A 26,380-nucleotide genomic window follows, 5' to 3' on the forward strand; every position below is an offset into this window, starting at 1 on the left:
CATTGGGGAGCCTGCTCCCCCTCCCCACTGCCCACATCTCTGCCCACTTGTGATCTCTCTCTCTGTCAAATAAATAAAATCTTAAAAAAAAAGTTTCAGAGTTCTATATACTACATTTTATTTAGGTTTTTTTTTTAACTTGGTTCAGTTTATTACCTAAATGGTAAAGAAAATTAAAAATCACATATTTTTACATTCTCTTAGTTATTTGACAAACATATTCATATAATTTGAATTAATTATTTATATATTACTTTTTCCTATCTCCTTAAGGGTCAGGAATCATATAATAAATTTCCTTGGTACCTCCCTACTATGGGGAGTGAGGTAGCATTTTGGAGAGGATGGTTCTTTTACCAGGAAAGCTATTTTGCATAATGCAGAACATTTAGTACCTCTGGCTGTTGGACTTAAAGCATAACAAAGACCCCTCAGTCATTGTGACAACCAAAACAAAACAAACAAACAAAATACAGGCCTACATTGGAAATATTGTGGTGGGTTCCAGATCACAGCAATAAAGTGAACATCACAATAAAGTGAATCAAATGCATTTCTTGATTTTCCAGTGCATATAAAAGTTGTGTTTATGCGATATTATAGTCTATTAATGTACAATAGCATTACATCTAAAAAGTAATATTCATACCATAATTTAAATCTATTTTATTGCTAAAATATACTGATCCTCCTCTGAGCTTTTGATGAATCATTTTTTTGCTGATGAAGGGTCTTGCCTTGGTGTTCATGTCTGCTGACTGATCCGGGTGGTGGTTGCTGAAGGTTGGATGGCTGTGGCAATTTCTTAAAATAAGACAACAATGAAGTTGACCTCATCAGTTAACTTCCTTTCAAGGATAATTTCTCTGTTGCATATGATGTTGTTTGATAGCATTTTAGTCCACAGTAGAATTCTTTCAAAAATGTGATCAATCCTCTCAAACTCTGCCACTCCTTATCAGCTAAGTTTATGTAATATTCTAAATCTTTTGTTGTCATTTCAATAATCTTCACAGTGTCTTCATCAGGAGCAGATCTATCTTAAGAAACCACTTTCTTTGCTCATCTGTAAAAAGCAATTCCTCATCTGTGCAAGTTTTACCATGTGATTATAGCAGTTTAGTCACATCTTCAGACTTTATTTCTAATTCTAGTTCTCTTAGATTTTTGCCACATTTGCAGTTACTTCTTCCACTGAGGCCTTGAACTACTCAGAATTGTCCATGAGACTTGGAATGTTCCAAACTCTTGTTCATTTCAATATTTTGACCTCTTCCCATGCATGAATCATGAGTGTTCCTAATGGCATCTCAAATGGTGAATCCTTCCCAGAAGATTTTCAATTTACTTCGTCCAAATCCATCAGAGAAATCACTCTTTATGACAGGCACAGCCATAGTAAATGTATTTCTTAAATAATAAGACTTGAAAGTCAAAATGACTCTTGCATTTACAGGCTACAGGATGGATTATGTGTTAATAGGCATGAAAGCAGCATTAATCTCTGTTCATCTCCACCAGAAGTCTTGGGTCACCAGGTGTATTGTCAATGAGCATGGAATTTTTTTTTCTGAGCAATAGCTCTCAACAGTGGGCTTAAAATACTCAGTAAACCATATTGTAGACAGATGTGCCATCATCCAGATTAGTTGCTCCTTTTATAGAGTACAAGCAGAAGTAGGTTTAGCGTAATTCTTAGGGGCTGTAGGATTTTTTGATTGGTCAATGAGCATTGGCTTCACCTTGGTTACCAGTTGCATTAATTCCTAAGAAGAGAGTCAGCCTGTGCTTTGAAACTTTGAGGCTAAGCATTGACTTCTCTCTAGCTATGAAAGTCCTAGACGGCATCATTTTCCTGTATAAGACTGTGTTGTCTATGTTGAAAATCTGTTGTTTAATATAACTACTTTCATTAATTATTTTGGCTAGTTCTACTGGATAACTTGATTCAGCTTCTCTGTCAGTACTTGCTTCGTCTTGCACTTTTATGTTACAGAGATGGCTTCTTTACTTAAACCTCATGAACCAACCTCTGCTAGTTTCTAGCTTTTCTTCTACAGTGTCCTCACCTCTCTCAGCCTTCATTGAATTGGAGAGAGTTAGGTCCTTGTTCTGCATTAGGCTTTGACTTAAGGGAACGTTGTATGGTTTGATCTTCTACCCAGACCACTAAAACTTTATATCAGCAATAAGGGTGTTTGGTTTTCTTATCATTCATGTGTTCACTGGAGTAGCACTTTTAATTCCCTTTAAGAAATTTTCCTTTGTTCACAACTTGACTAATTGACATAAGTGGCATAGGTTTTAGTCTGTCTAGCCTCTGGGCACACCTTCCTCACTAAGCTTAAATATTTCTAGCTTTTGATTGAAAGTGGGAGATGTGTGATTCTTCTTTTCACTTGATCACATAGAGGCCATTTTAGGGTTATTAACTGGCCTAATTTCAGTATTGTGTCACAGAGAATAGGGAGGCCCAAGGAAAGAACAGAGAAATAGGGAACTGCTGGTGACTGGAGCTATCAGGACACACAAAACATTTGGCAGTTAAGTTTGCTGTCTTACTCGGGTGCCTGGGTGGCTCAGTGGGTTAGGCCTCTGCCTTCAGCTCAGGTCATGAACTCTGGGTCCTGGGATCCAGCCCCGCATCAGGCTCTCTGCTCAGCGAGGAGCCTGCTTCCCCCCCTCTCTCTCTGCCTGCTTCTCTGCCTACTTGTGATCTCTCTCTCTGTCAAATAAATAAATAAAATATTAAAAAAAAAAAGTTTGCTGTCTTACTTAGTTGTAAGTTTGTGGCAACCCAAAGTAATTACAATAGTAAAAGCAAAGATCACTATTCAAATTTCACCATAATGACCATAATAATAATAAAAAAGTTTGAAATAATGTGAGGATTATCAAAATGTGATACACAGACATAAAGTGAACAAATGCTACTAAGAAAATAGTGCTGATAAACTTCTTGATGCAAGTTTGATACCACAAACTTTCAATTTGTCAAAAACTCAGTATCTGGGAAGCTCAATGAAGCAAGGCATGTCTGTAGCACTTCCACACATTTTCAATTGACCCTTCTGGACAAGTGGTCTAAATTAGGAACTGCTTTTCATCTACTGATTTCTACTCAGGATGTCGCCCAGTGTGTACCAATCAAAATAAAAAGGGTAGCTGTCTAAATATTTTTAATAATGCAAATTATTGTAGTAATTCCCATCTTTTACCTAGTTTTCTTTTTTTTGTTTGTTTGTTTTTATCATGTCTCTTTATCACGCCCCATATATTTTTTAAAAAAGAGACTTTAGGGGCTCAGTGGGTTAAAGCCTCTGCCTTCAACTCAGTTCAAGGTCCCAGGGTCCTGGGATCAAGCCCCACATCAAGCTCTCTGCTCCGCGGGGAGCCTGTTTCTCCCTCTCTCTCCGCCTGCCTCTCTGCCTACTTGTGATCTCTCTCTGTCAAATAAATAAATAAAATCTTTAAAAAAGAGAGGGGCTTGGGGCGCCTGGGTGGCTCAGTGGGTTAAAGCCTCCCTTTGGCTCAGGTCATGATCCCAGGGTCCTGGGATGGAGCTCCGCATCCAGCTCTCTGCTCGGCAGGGAGCCTGCTTCCTCCTCTCTCTCTGCCTGCCTCTCTGTCTACTTGTGATCTCTGTCTGTCAAATAAATAAATAAAATCTTTAAAAAAAAAGAGAGAGAGAGAGAGACTTTATTTAGTAGAGTAGTTTTAGGTTCACTGCAGAATCGAGTGGAAGGTACAGAGATTGTTCTCATATAGCCCCTGCCCAGATGTGCCGCCTCCACTATCAAAATTAAGTTGACTACCTTTCCCTCTATTCCTAGTTTGCTGAGAGTTTTCATCATAAACAGGTATTGGATTTTTTCACGTGCTTTTTCTGCATCTGTTGATTTAATCATGTGACTTTTCTTTTTAGCCTTAATGTGTGATAGGTTACGTTGATTTTCAGATATAGAACCAGCTTTGACCACCTGTAATACATTTTCTTATACATTTTTTCCGCAAAGGCTATAGATAGGACTTGTGATTTTTCAGTCTTAGCAATTCTGTGTTCAAAGCTCCTTGAAAGGATTCTATTTTTATGTATTGGGCTGCCCCCCCCCTTTTTAGATTTATTTATTTGTTTATTTATTTATTTGAGAAAGACAGGGAACATGAGTGAACATGAGCAGAAGAGGAGCAGAGGGAGAAGCAGACTCCCCGCCGAGCCGGGAGCCTGATATGGGGCTGAATCCCAGGATCCTGGGATCATGTGTGACCTGAGTGGAATGCAGATGCTTAAATGACTGAGCAACCCAGGTGCCCCTTTACATTGTTTTAACTTAAATATTTCATACATAAAATGAAGAGATAAAACTATTAAAACTAAAGTTCTTCTTAGTGTTCTATTTCTATGATTTGTGTCTAGAATATTTAGGGTGTTATTGCCAAAAAAGCCCAACCAACATTTAAAAATTTTTATTATGGGGGTGCCTGAGTATCTTAGTCGGTTGAGCATCCGACTCTTGATTTCAGTTCAGGTCATGATCTCAGGGTTGTGAGATTGAGCCCCACATCAGGCTCTGCACTCGGCATGGAGCCTGCTTCTCCCTCCCCCTCTGCTCCCCACCTGTAGTTCTCTATCTCTCTCTGTCTTCTCCCTCTCAAGTAAATAAATAAAATCTTCTAAAAAAAATTTTATTGTGAAATATTTCAAACACAGGCAAATATTGAAGACCAAGATTTAGCAGGTAGTACATTTTGTCATAGTTGCACTTGATTTACTTAAAAAAAATGTATGTGTGCATGCATTAGGTTAGTTAAAACTCCACTCCTTAATTATATTTCCTTTCCTCCTTAACCACAATTGATCACTCTCCTGAAGTTTGTATAAATCTTTTTTTTTAAATTATACCTACATTTTTAGTGCATATCCTATGCATCCAATAAACAACCTACAATATTATTTTGAGTTATTTTACTTTATATGAATGATTTCATACTGCATAATGTCACTGTCCTCTCACATCCTTATGTGGCTGGTCACAAGAATCCTCACCCTCCTCTCACATCCTTGAAAATGACCCATATCAAGTTACTTTGTTCCTAAATTTTCTTCATCAGAAATTTCTTTTTGAGATAAAGCATTGCATTTCTCAAAAGTCGCCCTTTAAAAATTAATTAGCTTTTGAGAGCAGTCTTAGGTACAAAGGAAAATGACTTAGAAATACAGAGAGTTCCCATATATCCCCATCCCTACACAGGCAGAGCTGCCCTACTATTGATATCCTGCACCTCTGTGATGCATTGATAGAACTGATGAACCTGCAAATACTCATCATCATCACTTAGAGTCCACAGTTTACTCATAGGTTCATTCTTGGTATCGTACATTCTATGGACAAATATATAATGACATTATCCACCATTATAGTATCATACAGAAAAGTTGTATTGCCCTAAAAATTCTCTGCTTTGCGTGGTCATCTCTCCCTTCCCCCAGCTCCTGGCAGCCACTGATCTTTTTATTATCTCCATAGTTTTGCTTTTTCCAGAATGTCCTATATTTGGGATCATACAATGTATATAGCTTTTTCAGATTGGATTCTTTCACTTTCTGGTCTCCTCCAGAGTCTTTCCATGTCTTTGTTTATCCATCAGCTGAGGGACATTTGGGTTAAAAATAGTTTGGGTGACTACAAATAAAGTCACTCTAAGCATTTAGATAAAAGTTTTTGTGTGAACATAGTTTTTATTACATGTAGGGCAGTACCTAGGAGTGGGGTTACATAGTTAAATGTCAAACAGACTTACAAGAAACTATCAAACTGTTTTCCACAGTGGCTGTACCATTTTGCATTTTCATCAGAGTTGTTTTCCCTCCTGTGACAGTATCCTTGGCAATACTTGGTATTGTCAAGGGTTTATTGTTTTGTTTTATTTTGAACTTTTGGTCATTGTAATAGATGTGTAGTACTATTTTATTATAGTTTTAATTTGCATATTTTAATGTGAAATTCACATTTTTCATGTGAAAACCTATTTGTCAAATGCCTTTTTATTTTTATGTAGGGGAAAGGAAATAGATATAAAGATTGGTGGATCAATCTTGTCCTTGGCATGCTTCTAAGAAAAGCTGGCCAGCAGAGTTTTGCACATTAAAGGGCCCTGGGTGTCCAGGGATAGGGCATACTTGGCCTGTTTGACCTTATTACAAAGGACTAGTCTTTGTTTAAAAACAACAAAAAAACACCCCATAACTGGAGTCTCTCATTTCATATATTTAATGCCATAATTAAGTGGTATTTATTTTGTCACATTTTACTTTGTTTTTATGTCAGGAATGCTGCTTGAATGACTCTTTAAGCTAAGATTTCGTAGTACAAGACAGTTTCTGCCAGTATTCTTGAAGTACTGGTCAGAGGAGGTTAGGAAATTTGAATGCTTTTAAAGCTTTTAATCAACAAATGTTTGGTCATACGTATGGGTCATATATATTGATGGGTCATATTGTATTCTATTGGTAGAGCACATAGTCTTAATGTTAAGTTCCTTTTTGTAGACATCATACTTTATCTTTCTAGAATATTATTCTTGTTTTACTTTAAATAAACAAGATTCCTTTTAAAATTGAACATGTTCACAGATGTGCATAGCAGTTTTATTTCTGATAGCCAAACTAGAAACTACCCAGATGACCTTTTTAAAGGGTGTAAAGTTAGATTGTAGTCCATCCATAGTATGGAATGCTACTCTCTAAAAAGTAATAAACTATTGATATATGCAACAACTGGGATGAACCTCAAGGAAAATTTGCTCAGTGAAAAAAAGCCAATCTCAAAAGGATGTGCATTGCAGGATTCTATTTATATAACAGTTGAGAAATAGCATAATTATCAAACTGGAGAACAGATTAGTGGTTGCTATATTTTAGGAATGGAGACAAACAGATGGTGATTATAAATCATTAACATGAGGGAGTCTTGTGATAGTACAGTTAAGTATCTTGATTTTTATTTATTTTATTACTAGTATTTTTAAAGATTTTATTTATTCATTTGTTAAAGAGAGAGAGAGCCCAAGCAAAGGGAGCACCTGGCAGAAGGAGAGGGAGAAGCAGGCTCTCCGCTGAGTGGGGAGCCCGATGTGGAACTCGATCCCAGCACCCTGGGATTATGACCTGAGCCAAAGACAGATGCTTAACTGACTGAGCCATCCAGGTGTCCCTTGATTTTTTTTTTTAAGATTTTATTTATTTATTTATTTAACAGAGAGCACAAGCAGGGGGAGTGGCAGGCAGAGGAAGAGGCAGAAGCAGAATCCCTGCTGAGCAGGGAGCCCAATATGGGGCTCCATCCCAGGACCTTGAGACCATGGCCTGAGCTAAGGGGAGATGCCTAACTGTTTGAGCCACCCAGGCAACCTGAGTATTTTGATTTTGATAAAATGTTAACAGAATTGCATAGATTTGCAGTGCATGCATCCAGTACTGCATGTAAAACTGGCAAAATCCGAAAAAGCTGTACGAATTGTCCTAATGTCAATTTCCTGACTTTGTTATTGCGTAGTGTTTGTGTGGAATGTTTGCACTGAGGAGAGAGGCATTCAACTTCATTCTGCATTTCTTTCCAACTACCTATAAGTCTCTAATTATTTAAAAATAAAAATTTTTCAATCAAAAATATTTGATTCAACTACAAATACTCTTGTTTTTGAAATGTCTAAGTAAAACGTGGATATTTTTCATGAAAATTCAAATAATATAGTAGTATTTGGTAACAAGGTAAAGGGGCAAATAGTTAATATTTGCAGAGTAGTTGGTTTTTTTCCTTTCTCTCTTCCCCTTGTAAAAATAAAGAAGTATAATGATGTTGCTGATTTGTATCTATAATGATAGTTAACTGATGCAGACATGATAAAACTATGCCATACCTTTACACCCTACTTTCTTGGTAGTGTTGTATCATTGAGCGGGAAATTCAAGAGAGCTTAGTATTCCAGACATACGGTATCTGTTTCTGGAAATTAAATGCTGCATAGGATTAGAAAATATTGATCCAGGAAGCATATGTAAACAGAAAATGGTGACTTTATTCTCAGTAATTTGGATGTGTATGAGGGAGAAAATAGTGTAATATTGTTTTTTTTTTTTAATTTTATTTATTTATTTGACAGAGATCACAAGTAGGGAGAGAGGCAGGCAGAGAGAGAGGAGGAAGCAGGCTCCCTGCTGAGCAGAGAGCCCGATGCGGGGCTGGATCCCAGGACCCCGGGATCATGACCTGAGCCGAAGGCAGAGGCTTTAACCCACTGAGCCACCCAGGCGCCCCTAGTGTAATATTGTTTTTACACTCATACTATTTTTATAGCTTCATTTATTGTCAAGTGGTAGAAAGACTAGATGATTATTGCCTAGATTTTGTACCCTGTGAATGGGAATATGATATTGAGTAGATATGAAAAGTGTCTGTCCTTAATACTGTTGGGGATTTGTGCCATACAAAATGAGTTAAATAAACCTGATATTGCTCTAGGAACAAATGAAGTTCACCTCCAGCTTGGTGTGGAGATACACATGTAAACAGATAAAATATAACCCTAAAGTAATTAAGAGTAAAGAGCTTTGGAGCAAGAAAAAGTAACATTCTGGATATTGGGAACATGTGTATAAAGGCCAGGAAAGGTCTTCCTATGTTAGTGGGAACCAAGAATGGAGGATTGGGATCAATCAGTGGCAAGAAGTGGATGGGTCCCAGGGCTTGCTTACTTATGAGGCACAGGAGGCATAGGGCAGGGCATAGGGCCCAAAGTATTTCTGGAGGCCATTGATAATTTCTTTTAAAATCAGAAGGAAAAAATGAACTTTAAGATTGAAGAAAATGTTTTAATGTCTAATTTTAATATATTTTCTTTATACCAATGCAGTTACAAAACGTAATTTTAAATATTATTATTAAAGATTTTATTTATTTGAGAGAGAGACAGAGATCACAAGCGGGGAGGAGAGGGAGAAGCATGCTCCCTGTTGCGCAGGGAGCCTGACGTGGAGGTCCGTCCCAGGACCCTGGGATCATAATCTGAGATGAAGGCAGGTGTTTGGCGGACTCAGCCACCTAGGTGTCTCTTAAATCTTTTTTTATAGAGGGAGGGGCCCATGAAAAAAAAAAGTTCCTCGTGCCCACAGAAATGATCATCCATTTTTGTTGGTTCTTGATTGTGGAGGATCCTACAAACGAACTGAAGAGTTTGAATTTAATTCTAGAACATTAGGGACCTAACAGATTTTAAGCATAATCAGTTCTCTCTTTTTATGATGATACCTCTGTCAGCAGTTTGGATGAGACTATTTCTAGTTTCATGTGGTTATATTAAATTAGATTGTTTTAGTGCTTATTATAAGCAAATATCACCTGTTTAAAATGACGAGAACAATTTAAAAAAATATTTTATTTATTTATTTGAGAGAGAGGGAATGAATGGTGGGGGAGGCAAGGGTGGGGCAGAGGGAGAGAAGACGACTCTGTTGAGTGAGGAGCCTTTCTCACAGCTTTATCTCATGACCCTGAGATCATGACCTGAGCCCAAATCAGGAGTTGGAAGCTTAATAACTGAGCCACCCAGGCGCCCCAAGGAGAACAATTTTTTTAAAGACCCATGTCTAATTACTGCTGTACCTGGTTAAGAGCATCCCTTAAAAGACATTGACCATAATTATACTTTGATCAAAATTTGTCTAGCTGTTGACCAATTTAGAATACCTGTGTAAATGATCAGGTCTGTGTATATGATCTGTGACAGTATAATGCTAAGCTATACTATTTCTTATAGTAATCTTTGCTTCATCCCTATTTTTCCTACATTATTTTTGAAGAATCCCTAGCTTTATACACAGATACTGCTGGTACTGATCTCAACAAATAGCATTTAAAAAAAAAAGATTTTATTTATTTATTTGTCAGAGAGAGAGAAAGAGCATAAGCAATGGGAGCAGGAGGCAGAGGGAGAAGCAGGCTCTCTGTAGATCAAGAAGCCCTATGAGGGACTCTATCCCAGGTCTCTGGGATCGTGAGCTGAGCTGAAGGCAGATGGTTAGCCAATTGAGCCACCCAGGCGTCCCTCAACAAATAGCATTTTTTTTTAAAGATTTTATTTATTTATGACAGAGAGAGATAGAGAGAGAACATAAGCACAAGGGAGCTGAAGAGGGAGAAGCAGGCTCCCCGCTGAGCAGGGAGCCTGATATGGGGCTTGATCCCAGGACAATGAGATCATGACCTGAGCCGAAGGCAGACACCTGACTGAGCCACCCAGGTGCCCCAATAAATAGCATTTTAAAAAAGATATTTATTTATATATACTTTTTATTTTATTTAAATTCAATTAATGAACATATAATGTATTATTAGTTTCAGAGGTAGAGCTCAGTGATTCATCAGTTTTATATAATACCCAGTGCTCATTATATCATGTGTCCTCCTTCGTGTCAATCACAGTTACCCATCCCTCCAACAACCCTCAGTTTCAACAAATAGCATTTTAAAAGCTGCAAATACTGTTTTGTAAAACTTTTCTTTGTTTTTTTGACAAAGGGCTGTTTAGTTATAATTCTTGCTAGTATACCTTTATATTGCATAAAAATTTCCTGAATCATAATTTGAAAGAGTTACTGTTAAAATAGCAAATTATAATTGGTCTATACTAATGCCACTGTCACGAAATAATTCCTGAAAAGTAGGCTGATGTTATTTTTTTAAAAAGATTTTATTTATTTATTTGAAAGACAGAGATCACAGGTAGGCAGAGAGGCAGGCAGAGAGGGGGTGGGGGAGGCAGACTCCCCGCTGAGCAGAGAGCCCAATGCGGTGCTCAATCCCAGGACCCTGAGATCGTGACCTGAGCCAAAGGTGGAGGCTCAACCCACTGAGCAACCCAGGCACCCCAGACTTATGTTATTTTAAGAAAAAATTATTTAGTAAAAACTCAGGGGTATTAAAGATATGATTCATTTCCCTCTAATTTGTACCTTTATTGTTGTGACATTCATTTCAGCTTAGTAGGTGTGGGGTATGAAGAGGGATACCTAGGGAAGGTTGGATTTGTTTGTTTTTTGTCTTTTTCTATAAGGAGAACTTTAGGTTTCAGTCATCAAATTATTTAATAATGGCACTAAAAGGGGCACCTGGGTGGCTCAGTGGGTTAAAGCCTCTGCCTTTGGCTCAGGTCATGATCCCAGGGTCCTGGGATCGAGCCCCATATCAGGCTCTCAGAGAGCCTGCTTCCCTTCCTCCCTCTCTACCTAATTGTGATCTCTGTCTGTCAAATAAATAAATAAGATCTAAAAAAAAAAATAATGGCACTAAAAAATTTACACATGTTCAGGCCGTTAGCTACTTTTCAATTACAAAGGATATCTAAGAAGAGCAAAAAATTTTGTTCTAACATCTTTTTCTTCACAGAAGCATACCTTTTCTTTTTATATTTAAAGTAAATAAGGCAGTTTTATTTATGACTTCTTTACTTCCAGGTACAGTTAAATCTGTATTCATTAATTCAATATTTAACACAAAATTCTAGTAAAAATAGGTAATAGGTGAGGAGGGGGAAAATAGGATATCTTGGTTATGGAAAACTGGAGTTATTGAGTTCATAAATTCTGACCTTTCTAACAATCAAGACAAAAATGGAAATTGAGTGGATTGTGTAACTTTAATATGTGGTATTGAAGCTAAGGAGCACTTAACCCGAGTCAAAAAAAGGTTGGGATGCCTGGCTGACTCAGTCGTAAGAACATGTGACTTTTGATCTTGGGTTTGTGAGTTTGAGCCCCATGCTGGATGTAGAGATGACTAAAAAAATAATAAAAAATTTAAGAAAATAGGATGGGACAGGAAAAAGAAATTATGCCTTATAGATATGCTTTTTTATATCTCTATTACAGAGTTTTTGTTTGTAGTTTGAATCACTTAAGTATGAATCTTTGTGTTGTGTCTGCTTTGTATGTAGAAATATATTTGATTTTAATCTTTATAATCACTTGGTAAAGTTTGCAAATTAGGATAATCTGAGGAAATACTGGTATTAAATGTGTAAAATAATCTAGTAAATATAATTAAATTTATCATTAAATGAATTTTAATATGTGGCTACATGTTGCAGAAATATAGTTGAATCAAAATTAGGCCGATGTCCTAGAATTAGTTTTTATAAATAGGCTACAGTATATTTTTTTTGGCTATTTAGTTGTTATTGGTAGTATCTTATACAAGACTTCCTGAAATGGTTTTAAATGTGGAAATCAAGTTACATTTATATTTTAGTAATTACTCTCTTTGAGTACTGAATTCAGTAATTATTGTCTGTCTCCAAATGGACAATATAAGATGCTTGAAGGGTAGAACTCTACATTATGTAATTATGAATACCCTATTTGCCTAGGCCAATACTTTGAAGGTGCTTCCTCTTGTAATAAATATGGCAGGTCATTGTGTCTAAATGGACTTAGGTATATAGTTCTTGGCTTTTTCATTTCTTCCCCAGAGTTTGGTCCTTAGTTCTATAGATTCAGAAACATTATTTTCGTAGGTCATCTCCAGTGCTAAGGTGTTAGTGAATTAAGCCATACTAGATAGGATATAAACCCAAAATTAATAAATAAATCAAAAGCCCAAGAGGCCATATATATATATATATATGTATTATATATAATACATATATATATATGTATTAGACTGTTATTCTGGTTAGTCAAACCTTAGGAAAGTCAACTTGAAACCAAATAAGGATCAGTTGTAGTTTTTGATAACCTTTTACTTCTTTGTTTTTCTCAGCAATGTTAGTAAATATTTGTTAGCTGATAAATTATGTGGCAAATATTCTATTGAAATTAGCTAAATCAGATTATGTGTATAGAAAAAGATTAACTAGAATTGAAAGTACACTGTGTTGTCCCTTCAGCATAACGTGTGACTGAGCATTTCTGTTTCTGGCTTTTATATTGATATTTTTAATAACAAAGTCATTTTTTTTTTGCCAATGAATATTCTTAGTTTTAAAAACAAATTTACTAAGGTATATTTTATATACCATGAAATTTACTCATTTTAGGTGACTGATTTTTTTAAAAAATAAATTTACAGAGGTGTGCTGCCATTACCACAGTCTAATTTTAGAATATTTCCATCTGCCCAAAAAGAAATTATGTACCAACTGGTAGTGATTCTCCTCATCCGTAGTTTACCATACCCAATGATGTATGTTTAGCTTTCTGACTGTAAAGTATTGTAAAAGTGAATACTGCAGAATTTCCCAAAATTATTCAACCCTCTAGGTTTGTTAATTTGTTTTGAAGTTTTGATAATTTAAAGCATGGACATTGAAAATGATGGTTCTTTATTCATATACCTAAATTATTTAATGGGAGAGTAGTGAGAATAATTTGTGTAAGAAAGGATTGCTTTTGGGAAATCAGTTTTCAAGCATCTTTTTTTTTTTTAAAGATTTTATTTATTTGACAGACAGAGATCACAAGTAGGCAGAGAGGCAGGCAGAGAGAGAGAGGAAGGAAAGCAGGCTCCCTGCTGAGAAGAGAGCCCAAGGCGGGGCTCCATCTTAGGACCCTGAGACCATGACCTGAGCTGAAGGCAGAGGCTTAACCCACTGAGCCACCCAGGTGCCCCAGTTTTCAAGCCTCTTATTTGGAGGTGACAAATTAATGAACAGAAAGGAATTATTGAATAAATATAAATTACAAATGTATTTAGGTCTTGTTAAGGACTTAGTAGGGAAATTTATAGTCCCTTTCAAAAAGACTAAGATTTTGTATAATAATGTGTTGCCAGGGTTTTCATGAAATTAAATTTGTCATTCTTTTATTTATTTTAGCTTCTCAGAACCAAGAACGTCTATGCGCATTTAAAGATCCATATCAACAAGACCTTGGGATAGGCGAGAGTCGAATCTCTCATGAAAATGGAACAATATTATGCTCAAAAGGTAGCACTTGCTATGGCCTTTGGGAGAAATCAAAAGGGGACATAAATCTCGTAAAACAAGGCAAGTAACACTTTTCTTACCTGAAATAACTTTGTGTTTCATAAAATTGAAGGTATCTTTTATCTAAAAAGGACCCAGAGGTAGATTAAACCTTTCCCAGGAAAACAGTAAGTTTCAAAATACATATCCATGTATATATTCACCCATTAGCCCCAAATTTGTAGAGGGTAATAGGTTTTTAGCTTATTTTAATAACATTTTTCTTATTACAGTGTTAATATATCTTCATTCTACAAAGTTTAGAAAATATAGAAAACTACAAGAAAAACAAATGTCTACAGTTCCATACATTTTTTTTTAAGATTTTACTTATTTATTTGACACAGAGAGACAGCAAGAGAGGGAACACAAGGAGGGGGAATGGGAGAGGGAGAAGCAGGCTTCCTGCTACAATTCCATACTCTTACAAATTATTTTACATATTAGTTTATTCCCTGCAAGTATATTTTTTATGGATCTCTATGTTTATGTGGCCTTTTTTTCAAAATTAGGATGATACTCTATGTATAAACAATTTCATACCCAATATTTCTTTTCTTTTTTTTTTTTTTTAAGATTGTATTTATCTATTTGACAGAGAGAGATCACAGGTAGGTAGAGAGGCTGGCAGAGAGAGAGAGAGAGAGGGAAGCAGGCTCCCCGCTGAGCAGAGAGCCCGATGTGTGACTCGATCCCAGGACCCTGAGATCATGACCCGAGCCGAAGGCAGTGGCTTAACCCGCTGAGCCACCCAGGCGCCCCCATACATAATATTTCTTATCTTAAATTATATTATGAACATTTTCCTATGTCTTTAAATATACTTTGAAAACATTTTTCAGCTCTGTACAATATTCCGTTGTATGCACGTATTGTTTATATGCAGTTTACTTACAGATTACTCTGTTGTTGGACAGTGTATTGTGTTCTACTGTGATACATAATGCTTCAGTGGACATCTTTGAATGTAAATCTTTCATTGTATCTGATTATTTCCCTGGAATAGATTGCAGAAGGTAGTGTTATTAGATAATAAAGCATGAATATTTTAAAGGCTCTTTATGAAAATTGCCATGGGGCTTTCTATAAATGCTATATACATTTACATTCTTCCCAACAGTATATGGGAATATTACTGAAATCTTGTTATGATAATATATTATTTTTTTAAACTTAGAACAGTTTAATAGATATAAACAAAAAAGAAATCTTACTGTTGCTTTATTAATAATTCTTAGATTAATGATGAGGTTAAACATTTATTAGTGGCTTTTCTCCCCATGAAGTGCTTGTTAAAACTCTACCATTTTAGTTATTGTTGTTGTTATTTTAAAAATGTAGGGGTGCCCTGTGTGGCTCAGTGGGTTAAGTCTCTGCCTTCAGCTCAGATCAGGATCTCAGGGATCATGCATGGGAGCGAGCCCCACGTTGGGCTCTCTGCTCGGAAGGGAGCCTGCTTCCCCCTCTCTCTGCCTGCCTCTCTGCCTACTTGTGATCTCTCTCTCTCTCTGTGTCAAATAAATAAATAAAATCTTTTAAAAATGTTTTTTAAATGTGTATTTCCCGTTCATTTGTAGGAGTGGTTTATAACTCATATGTATTATGTACTTTACTGTGTCACATTGATTGCAATTATTTCTTTGTTGTTTTCCTTTTAACTTTATTTATTGTATTAACCCTAACTTGTTTGCATTAATATCAATTTGTAGGCTGTTGGTCTCACATTGGAGATCCCCAGGAGTGTCACTATGAAGAATGCGTAGTAACTACTACCCCTCCCTCAATTCAAAATGGTACATACCGTTTCTGCTGCTGTAGCACAGATTTGTGTAATGTCAACTTCACTGAGAATTTTCCACCTCCAGACACAACACCACTCAGTAAGTAGTTTAAGTAATTTACTTTCCTTGTTGTTAATTCTTTTCTCCAAAGATCCGCAAAATTTAAAAAAATAAATAAAAACATTCGGTTTGGCAGAGGGAAAGAGAGAGTTCAAACATTATGAGACCACATCTAGTTAACACCTGAAATCCAAAAGAGGTGCACCAAGATTTCCAGGGTATCACAAGAGTACCAAATAAGTTTGAATCGAAATATGGTACTTTCCAGCCTCTGTGAAGCTATTCTTCTAACAGTACAAATATACATACATGTGTGGGTGCCTGGCTAGTTCATAGTTGATAGAGCATGCAACTCTTGATCACAGGGTCATGAGTTCAAACCACATATTGGACATAGAGCTTACTTAAAAAAAAAAAAAAAAAAACTTATGGAGGCGCCTGGGTGGCTCAGTTGATTAAACCGTCAACTTGATTTTGTCTTTGGTCATGAGATCAAGTCCTGCATCAGGGTCCACACTCAGTGTGGAGTCTGCTTGAGATTCTCTCTCTCCCCCTTCTCATTGCCCCTTCACCCACTCACTCTCTCTTAAATAAATAAAGAAACTCTAAAAAAAAAACACAAAACCCTCACATATTAAAAAAAAACAAAAACCTCACATATTAAAAAAAAAAACCCTCAGACATAGAGTTATTCATTGCAGTATTATTTATAACTGTAAAACACTGGGAACTCTTAAATGTTCAGGAATAGATTAGTTAAAATATACTATGATATATACATAAAATGGAGTACTAACTGTACATCTATAACCAAAAGTGAGTAAGATCTCTATGAATTTATATGGAGTGATTTCTGGAGATAATGTTAGGAGAATAAAAAGCATATAAATACTGTGTTGTCTCTTGTGTAAGACAGAAAACTTATCTTTACAAAAAGAAACAGGATAAACTGAAAGATAACTAAGCTGGTTACTTAATGGGATGGAGAGAAAGGAGTGGAATGAAAGAACTAATGTAAGGATTTTACAAACACAGTGTTTTACTCTTTATACTACTTCGGGCAATATGGGATGTAAGAGATGGGAAGAGAATTGCAGACAAATACTGAACTCTTTCAAGTTTTGTTTTCTAGGAGCCTGGACTAAGCAATTGTGAAACAATTGTAGATGTATAATAAGATTAAGAAATAAGTATATGGTGTTGATGCTTTTGGGAGCCAGTGCTCTTACTGAGGAAATAGGCACATACAACTATAGATGGAGGAATACAATAGAATACTATATGGATAGATTATAATTCAAGGTATGAGAAAGGATTTATGATTTTAAAATATACATATGTATGTGTTACATGCATCGATATGTGGCCGTGTCTATATGTGTATGCATGTGTATATATTTGTATTTATGTGTGTAGTGTATACACACATCCCTATATATAAATATTTCTTAGCTCTATTTGTTGAAAAGGATAAGAAGCCATAAATAACACCCCAGTAGCAGTAAACAAATGTAATACTCAGATTTAGATTCTAATACCACTCCCCTGCGAAAAGAAGTTAGGCTCCTTAGAAAAATGACTTACTCTAAGACTAGAGCAGAATAGGTGCAAGATAAGCCAGAAGTATCCTATAACACTAGAAAGTAAGGAAAAGAAGTGCCCCCAAATGCCGGGGAAGACTGGTCACAGGAAATAGGACCCAGCTTGAAGAAATTCCTACTGTCTAAATTTGGGACAATTTGAGTGCTAAAGAAGTACAGTAACAAATTGTAAACCATTGGAGGGAAAATGAATTCATGAGTCAATGCTGATAGCAGAGAAGGAAGAAGAGAGAGTACTTGCTTATAGTAGAATGCCAGGTGCCAGCTGGTAGGTTTAGGGGAGTGGAGTTGGAAAATTATCTTTCTGTAGCCATTATGGTAAGGATTGGATCAGGCAGGAATAACCAAAACATCCTAAATCTAAGGGCATTTTGAATATGGAGCTAGTTTATTTGCATTATTATTTTTTTTAAAGATTTTATTTATTTATTTGACAGAGATGCAGCAAGAGAAAGGGAACACAAGCAGGGGGAGTGAGAGAGGGAGAAGCAGGCTTCTCCTGCAGGGAGCTGGATGCGGGGCTAGATCCTGGGACCCTGGGATCATGCCCTGAGCTGAAGGCAGATGCTTAATGACTGAGCCACTCAGGTGCCCTAGGGTTTTTGCATTATTTTAAAGTGTCTCCCACATATTGTAAGGGAAATATTAGTAATTATAAGTTGAAGATATTGGATAACACCTTGATCAGGTAATTAAAATCATCATCATTAATGAAGGGCAAGATGGACATCCATGATACCCTGAGAAGGACACAGTATCACTAATGGAGTACTGTAATTCATCCAAGAATGCATAATCAGAATCTAATCATGAGGGAACATCACACAAACCATGAACTAGGAGTGCTCTGTAATAAGAAGGAGATTTGTCAAAAATGCCAATGTCCTATAAAGCAAAGAGACTGTGGGAAAGATCTAGATAAAAAGGAGGCTAAAGAAACTTTACAACTAAGCCATGCCTAATTCTCCTATGCTGGTTGTGAAAAATATGATAAAGGACATTGTTAGACCAATTGGCAAAAGAGATGAATAAGGAATTATTTCAATTTTAAATATACTGAAGCTGGTAACAGTACGACGGTTATATAAGAGAATATCCATATTCCTAGGAAATATCCCAAGAAATGTTTAGAAATAAGGGACAATAATGTGTGTGTGTATTAATTTCCCTGAGATGGTTCAAAAAAAGTATTTGCGTGTGTGGTGCGCACAGAAAGAGAAAAGAATGGGGGGCGCCAGGGTAACTCAGTTGGTTAAGAGTCTGCCTTTAGCTTGGGTCATGATCTCAGGGTACTGAGGCTGAGCCCCATGTCAGGCTCCCTGATCAGTTGGGGGAGTCTGCTTCTCCTTCTCCCTTCCCCTGCTTGTGATCTCTCACTCCCTCAAACAAAATAAAAAAAAAAAATAAATAAATAAAGCAAGCAAATGGGCGTAAAATGGTAACAATAAGTGAAATTGGGTAAAGATGTATGGTTATTCTTTGTACTCTTCTCATTCTTAGAACTATTCTGAAAGTTTTATATTGTTTCCAAATAAAAATTTAAAAATTTATCTTTTTGGAATATAGCACATTTCAAGAATTCTCTGTCAGGAGCTTTTATTAGTCCATACTCTGAGATCTTCGGTTTGGGATGATTTCCTTTGATTTGTTGAAACACTGAACTGAAAGTAGTAGGATGTTTTTTCATATCTACTCAAGGCCATTAGCTTTTATCCTGAATTGGCTACACTTATTTTCTACAAAGAAGCAAACAAACAAAATAAGATTTCTAATTTCCACTTGTACCTCTAGCTAGATAAAAGAGAAGTGAATTTGTGCATAAGTTCTCAATATTTTTATAGCTACATTTCAGAATGTTACTGAGATTTTGGTCTACTATAATATTTTTTTTTAATCTTTATTTTTTAATTTTTTATTTTTTTATAAACATATAATGTATTTTTATCCCCAGGGGTGGTACAGGTCTGTGAATCACCAGGTTTACACACTTCACAGCACTCACTGTAGCACATACCCTCCCCAATATCCATAACCCCACCCCCCTCTCTGGACCCCCCTCCCCCCATTAACCCTGTTTGTTTTGTGAGATTAAGAGTCACTTATGGTTTGTCTCCCTGCCAATCCCATCTTGTTTCATTTATACTTCTCCTACTCCCTGCAACCTCTCATGTTGTATCTCTACTTCCTCATATCAGGGAGATCATATGATAGCTGTCTTTCTCTGATTGACTTATTTCACTAAGCATGATACCCTCTAGTTCCATCCACATCGTCACAAATGGCAAGATTTCATTTCTTTTGATGGCTGCATAGTATTCCATTGTATATATATATCACATCTTCTTTTCTTTCCATAGTTTGGCTATTGTAGACATTGCTGCTATAAACATTCGAGTGCACGTAACCCTTCAGATCACTACATTTGTATCTTTAGGGTAAATATCCAGTAGTGCAATTGCTGGATCATAGGGTAGTTCTATTTTCAACATTTTGAGGAACCTCCATGCTGTTTTCCAGAGTGGTTGCACCAGCTTGAGTTCCCACCAACAGTGTAGGAGAGTTCTCCTTTCTCCGCATCCTCGCCAGCTTCTGTCATTTCCTGACTTGTTAATTGTTGGATGGGGAGCCTGATATGAGGCTCTATCTCAGGACCCTGGGATCATCACCTGAGCTAAAGACAGGCAGTTAACCAACTGAGTCACCCAGGTGCCCCAACTAGATTCTTCAAAAAAAAATTTTTTTTTTGAAAATGAAAGTATTTTTTTATTTAATTTTTTATTTTTTATAAACATATATTTTTATCCCCAGGGGTACAGGTCTGTGAATCACCAGGTTTACACACTTCACAGCACTCATCAAAGCACATACCCTCCCCAATGTCCATAATCCCACCCCCTTCTCCCAAACCCCCTCCCCCCAGCAACCCTCAGTTTGTTTTGTGAGATTAAGAGTCACTTATGGTTTGTCTCCCTCCCAATCTCATCTTGCTTCATTTATTCTTCTCCTACCCACTTAAGCCCCCATGTTGCATCACCACTTCCTCATATCAGGGAGATCATATGATAGTTGTCTTTCTCTGCTTGACTTATTTCGCTAAGCATGATATGCTCTAGTTCCATCCATGTTGTCGCAAATGGCAAGATTTCATTTCTTTTGATGGCTGCATAGTATTCCATTGTGTATATATACCACATCTTCTTGATCCGTTCATCTGTTGATGGACATCTAGGTTCTTTCCATAGTTTGGCTATTGTGGACATTGCTGCTATAGACATTCGGGTGCACGTGCCCCTTTGGATCACTACGTTTGTATCTTTAGGGTAAATACCCAATAGTGCAATTGCTGGGTCATAGGGCAGTTCTATTTTCAACATTTTGAGGAACCTCCGTGCTGTTTTCCAGAGTATCTGCACCAGCTTGCATTCCCACCAACAGTGTAGGAGGGTTCCCCTTTCTCTGCATCCTCGCCAGCATCTGTCATTTCCTGACTTGTTTATTTTAGCCATTCTGACTGGTGTGAGGTGATATCTCATTGTGGTTTTGATTTGTATTTCCCTGATGCCGAGTGATATGGAATTCTACCAAACATTTAAAGAAGAACTAATTCCTATTCTCCTGAAACTGTTCCAAAAAATAGAAATGGAAGAAAACTTCCAAACTCATTTTATGAGGCCAGCATCACCTTGATCCCAAAACCAGACAAGGATCCCATCAAAAAAGAGAGCTATAGACCAATATCCTTGATGAACACAGATGTGAAAATTCTCACCAAAATACTAGCCAATAGGATTCAACAGTACATTAAAAGGATTATTCACCACGACCAAGTGGGATTTACTCCAGGGCTGCAAGGTTGGTTCAACATCCGCAAATCAGTCAATGTGATACAACACATCAATAAAAGAAAGAACAAGAACCATATGATACTCTCAATAGATGCTGAAAAAGCATTTGACAAAGTACAGCATCCCTTCCTGATCAAAACTCTTCAAAGTGTAGGGATAGAGGGCACATACCTCAATATCATCAAAGCCATCTATGAAAAACCCACCGCAAATATCATTCTCAATGGAGAAAAACTGAAAGCTTTTCCGCTAAGGTCAGGAACACGGCAGGGATGTCCATTATCACCACTGCTATTCAACATAGTACTAGAGGTCCTAGCCTCAGCAATCAGACAACAAAAGGAAATTAAAGGCATCCAAATCGGCAAAGAAGAAGTCAAACTATCACTCTTTGCAGATGATATGATACTCTATGTGGAAAACCCAAAAGACTCCACTCCAAAAAAATTTTTATTAAAGTATAGTTGACACACAGTGTTATGTTTTAGGTGCACAATACAGTGATTCAGTTATCTCTTTATAATATGCTGTGTTCACAAGTACAGCTACCATCTGTCACCATACAACAATATCATTGACTATATTCCCTATGCTGTACCTTTTATTCCCATGACTTAACCATTACATAACTGAAAAGCTGTATCTATCATTCTCCTTAACTCATTTTGGCCCATCTCCTTACTTCCTTTCCTCTGGCAACCATCAGTTTGTTCTCTGTATTTACAGGTCTGATTCTTTTGTTTATTCAATTGTCTTGTTTTTTATTTTCCACATAAGAGTGAAATCATAAATATGATAGTTAGATACCTGAAGTAGGTGGCATTGCCTTAACCATATGTGTATTGTCAAGCCCAAGGGCCTTTTACATCCTTGTCAAGGGTAGTGCTAACCTCTCCTTTCATACAACACTCTTCTACAAGATTCTAAAGTCTTTGGAGATAGGAACTTCTTAATGCTCCTTTGTCTCTGCAGTGACTAGCACAGTGTCAGGTATATAATGGTGGGAGTGCAATAAATGTTTGTTGAATGAATAATTTAATAAAAGGACATATGCTAATGTATAAACTGACATATTTTCAGATGCTTAAAGGGAGTAGATTTGTTGTCCTTTATAATCTGGCAAAAGTTGAAATCATTGGATTTACTCACTAATGGACAGGTATTTATTGAAAGCTGGTTGCTACATTCAATTTAAAAGGACAAATTGTTTATGGGATAACAAGTACAGACAAAAGTAGAACAATTATTAACTCCCTTATTTTAAATTCATTATGGTAAAGTAAAAAAGTACAATTGTTCCCATTCTCCTTTTCATTACTAAGAAGGAAGCATCAAATTTTAATTATAATTTTTTAAAGATTTTATTTATTTATCTGACAGAGAGAGATCACAAGTAGGCAGAGAGGCAGGCAGACAGAGAGGGGGAAGCAGGTTCCCTGCTGAGCAGAGAGCCCGATGTGGGGCTCGATCCCAGGACCCTGAGACCATGACCTGAGCCGAAGGCAGAGGCTTAACCCACTGAGCCCCCCAGGCACCCCTAATTTTAATTTTTTTTAAAGGTTTTATTTATTTGACAGAGAGACACAGCGAGAGAGGGAATATAAGGGGAGTGGGAGAGGGAGAAGTAGGTTTCCCACTGAGCAGGGAACCTGATGTGGGGCTCCATCCCAGGACTCTGGGATCATGACCTGAGCCATGTAGATGCCTTGCAAATCTTAATTTTTAAAATAATGCAGGAATTTAGAAAATTTTCCCTAGGTAGGTACTGTTACGTGATCTCATTTTCAGAGACCCTTACTCAAAAAGTACAATTATGGCATATTTTAATACTGGTAAAGAAAATGATGCATAAGTAGATTATGGCTTTTTTAAAGGTTATGTTCTAGGGAAACAGCAGAAGGTACTTAATGTTCTCTTTAGCCTGTTCATTTCTCTCTTGATTGTTTTCAGCTGAACAGTTTACTTCCTGACCTCAAACTATTCATTGCTGTTACTGGAATTCTATCTTTCTCATGAATTGTACAGTTACACAATATCCAGAACCCTTTTACCTGCCTTCCTACTGCTATACCTCATACATTGAGTAGAGTTAGACCAGTGGCAATGAAGAAATATATGGAGAATTTAGAATAGCAAAAATAGGTCTCTTTCCTCAGAAAAAGCTTGTTTTTTTTAATCAACCTCAGTTGAAGCTGAAGACCATGAGGTAGTTAGTGATAGAAGTTAAAGCATATGATAGCAGTGGATCTTTAAGAATAAAGTGAAAGGAGTTGCCAGGGAAAATATAACCAATCCATGACCGTAAGTGTGTATCTGTAATTTTTTTGATCCACAGAGTCTTATATTATAATCATTTAAAAATTACCTTGATGTGGAGTTAGGGGAGTGAAGAAAGGTTATTCCACTTACCTTTAGTTCTTAATTTTTTCTTTTTTTTTGCAAATTACAGATTTTGCTTAGTCTTATAAAACTGCCTTACATAGTTTTTTGGAGGCAATGAGATATTGTACAAATTAATGAAATCTGTGCAGACTTCTGGCTGTTTAACTAAAAAAATTCAGAATGAGAAGTCCACTGATGCTTTTGTTGAAACATAAATGAAATGTCTGTTTTAAAATATATATCAGCAGTTTCATATTAATTTAGAAAAAAGTATGTGAGCATTATTAAACCCTAAAAATTAAAGTTCTGTTTGGACTGTAGATGACCAATGTTTCTAGTCAGTGAGGCCCCAGGTGTTTGTTTTCAGAAAAACAAAAACAAAAAACCTTTCCTCCAATTCCAGCATTGGAGGTAAAGTTTAAATGCTGTGATCCTCCATTAGGAAGGATTATTACCATTTTTTTTAAAAAGGGGAAAGAAAAAAGAACTTCTGATATTTAGAAAATCCTTGTCAATTATTTTGCTGTAACCCGTAATCTGAGGTTCAGGTCTGAGGTTGCCGTCAGAGACCTGGAGCATGTGTTCAGCCAGAAACTCATTATGAAATAATTCCCCAAGAAAAAAAATTGGCTACAGATGAGATTATAGGGTATGTGGTTCATAACTCATATTCTAGATCTTTGTGCCTGATTTTTTCCAAAGAATTTTTCCTCTAGTTGTGAGTTTATGTTTCAGGGTTGTTTTTTTTTTTTTTTTTCTTTTTTCAGGGAGTAGGTTCCATATTTGACTACTTTATTATATGGGAACCTTAAAAAATATAAGCCACTGAGTGTCTGATGGGAAGCAGGTGGTCCATAAATATTTTCAATAAATGGAACAAATAAATCTTTGAACTTCTAAAAAAAAATAAGCCAATGATAATGTACCTGTTCAGTACTTAATTATAGGCAGAACTGGCTCTAGACACATTTAGGAATTTTTACTTCTTTTCTTCCCTTGATATCTTATTTTCTGAGTCCCTATATTTTTTTCTTAGGAAACCCTTCCTCTGTTGTACCTAGTATGATAAGTTAACTTTTATAAGCACTGTCCTTTCTTTCCCCATCAACATATGGTGTTCTTACTTCTGTTTCTCTTCACATACTAGTGGTTTTTTCTTTTTAAAAAAATATTTATTTATTTATTTATCTATTTGACAGAGATCACATGTAGGCAGAGAGGCAGGCAGAGAGAGAGAGGGAGAGACAGGCTCCCTGCTGAGCCAGAGAGCCCGATGTGGGGCTCTATCCCAGGATCCTGGGATCATGACCTGAGCCGAAGGTAGAGGCTTTAACTCACTGAGCCACTCAGGCACCCATTAGATATTTAATGAGTTTTGCCTCATAAAATACTTACAGTAAAATAAATAAATAAATAAAATACTTACAGTAAATATAAGATCCTTAGAGAATGTTATTCTGGGTGGGGTAAATGTAGTAGTGAAATTTTAATTCACTTTATCTGGATTATAGCCTTACTAGACTGAGCAGTCTTTTTACAATAAAAGTATAAAGGGAATTTGGGCATTTAACGTATAGTGAAATCAAAACTAGCTAAATAATATTTTTCAAATTCACTATGTGTCGGACATTGTTCTAAATGCTGTCTATGTTATGTATTCAGCTTTTACAGTTAATCCTTACAGAAACATATGAAATCCTTACAGAAACAAAAATCATTCTTATTTTACATTGAGAACACTGAGGCACAGATACATAATTTAGCAAGTCTCATAGTTAATAAGTGGTAGAGCCAAGATTGAAACTTAGGTGTTTTGGCTCCAGAGTATGTTATTAATTATTGCTTTTTATTGGTTTTAATCATTACTCTCTATAATCAGTTGTTATTAATCATTACTCTTATACCCCAACAGGGGGCCAGTTTATATATGTTAATTTATTCATTTGGAAGGAGAGAAAAGATTATTTTGAAAATACTTGATCACATTTCCTAAAATTTAAGAAATCCTCATAATTCTTTAAGCATATCTGTGTACCACTGAGTATCATAAAATGTTTTCTATATTCACATGACATATTGCTTTATTACTTAATATTTTTCTTCAAATTATCTCATTAAAATTATATGTTCTTTAAAGGGAAACTTTCTATCACTACTGTAAATGGAAAGCCAATGTCGTAAGTAGAGCTAACATTAAAAATTATTTATTTAAAAATAAATAAAATGAAAATAAACCATATATATATTAGCTAACTAGATATCGTTGCCTGCTAAACTGTCTGAAATTTAAAGCTTACTTTCTCTGTGTTAAAAGAGAATAGCAAATAGAGATAATAGAGATTCATTGTCACCAAGCTGAGGTTTTCTTCTTTTGTAGCTAGACAAAAGATAGAAAACTAACACACTAACATAGGTCTATCTACCACCTAAAACCAGAAGTCTAACACTTTAGGAAAGTGAGTCTCTTCAAACCATAAGAGACTTTGCAGTACCCATTCTGTTTAAAAAGTAAATCAGTCTTTAAGTAAATCAATTTATATTTGTAATATTTTACTTTCTTATACCCTTAAATCATGCTTATTTGTTTATATATTCCCAGTTTGAAAGAAATGTATAATTATTGCAAGGTTTATTTATTTATTTTTTCAGATCTATACGTTTTATTCTATAAAAGTCTTATCTCATTTTTATT

At 36.1% G+C, this 26,380-nt stretch overlaps 1 protein-coding gene and 1 non-coding gene across 3 annotated transcripts in view; one reads left to right on the top strand and one right to left on the bottom strand.

Moving 5' to 3' along the window:
• The window catches only part of BMPR2 (bone morphogenetic protein receptor type 2), a 205,605-nt gene that overhangs the window by 96,206 nt on the left and 83,019 nt on the right, over positions 1-26,380 (top strand). For both annotated transcript variants that reach the window (XM_004764180.3, XM_013062270.2), the window contains 2 exons: positions 13,870-14,040; positions 15,729-15,899. In XM_004764180.3, coding sequence (XP_004764237.2) covers positions 13,870-14,040; positions 15,729-15,899 — 342 coding nt within the window. The remainder of the gene's footprint in view (positions 1-13,869; positions 14,041-15,728; positions 15,900-26,380) is intronic.
• On the bottom strand, positions 22,094-22,215 carry LOC123391729. The gene has a single exon (XR_006606423.1). It is a non-coding gene; the product is annotated as a U6atac minor spliceosomal RNA (small nuclear RNA).

Source organism: Mustela putorius, unplaced genomic scaffold (genome assembly GCF_011764305.1).
Source record: "Mustela putorius furo isolate JIRA1106 unplaced genomic scaffold, ASM1176430v1.1 tig00000275_pilon_pilon_pilon, whole genome shotgun sequence".
NCBI lineage: Eukaryota > Metazoa > Chordata > Mammalia > Carnivora > Mustelidae > Mustela > Mustela putorius.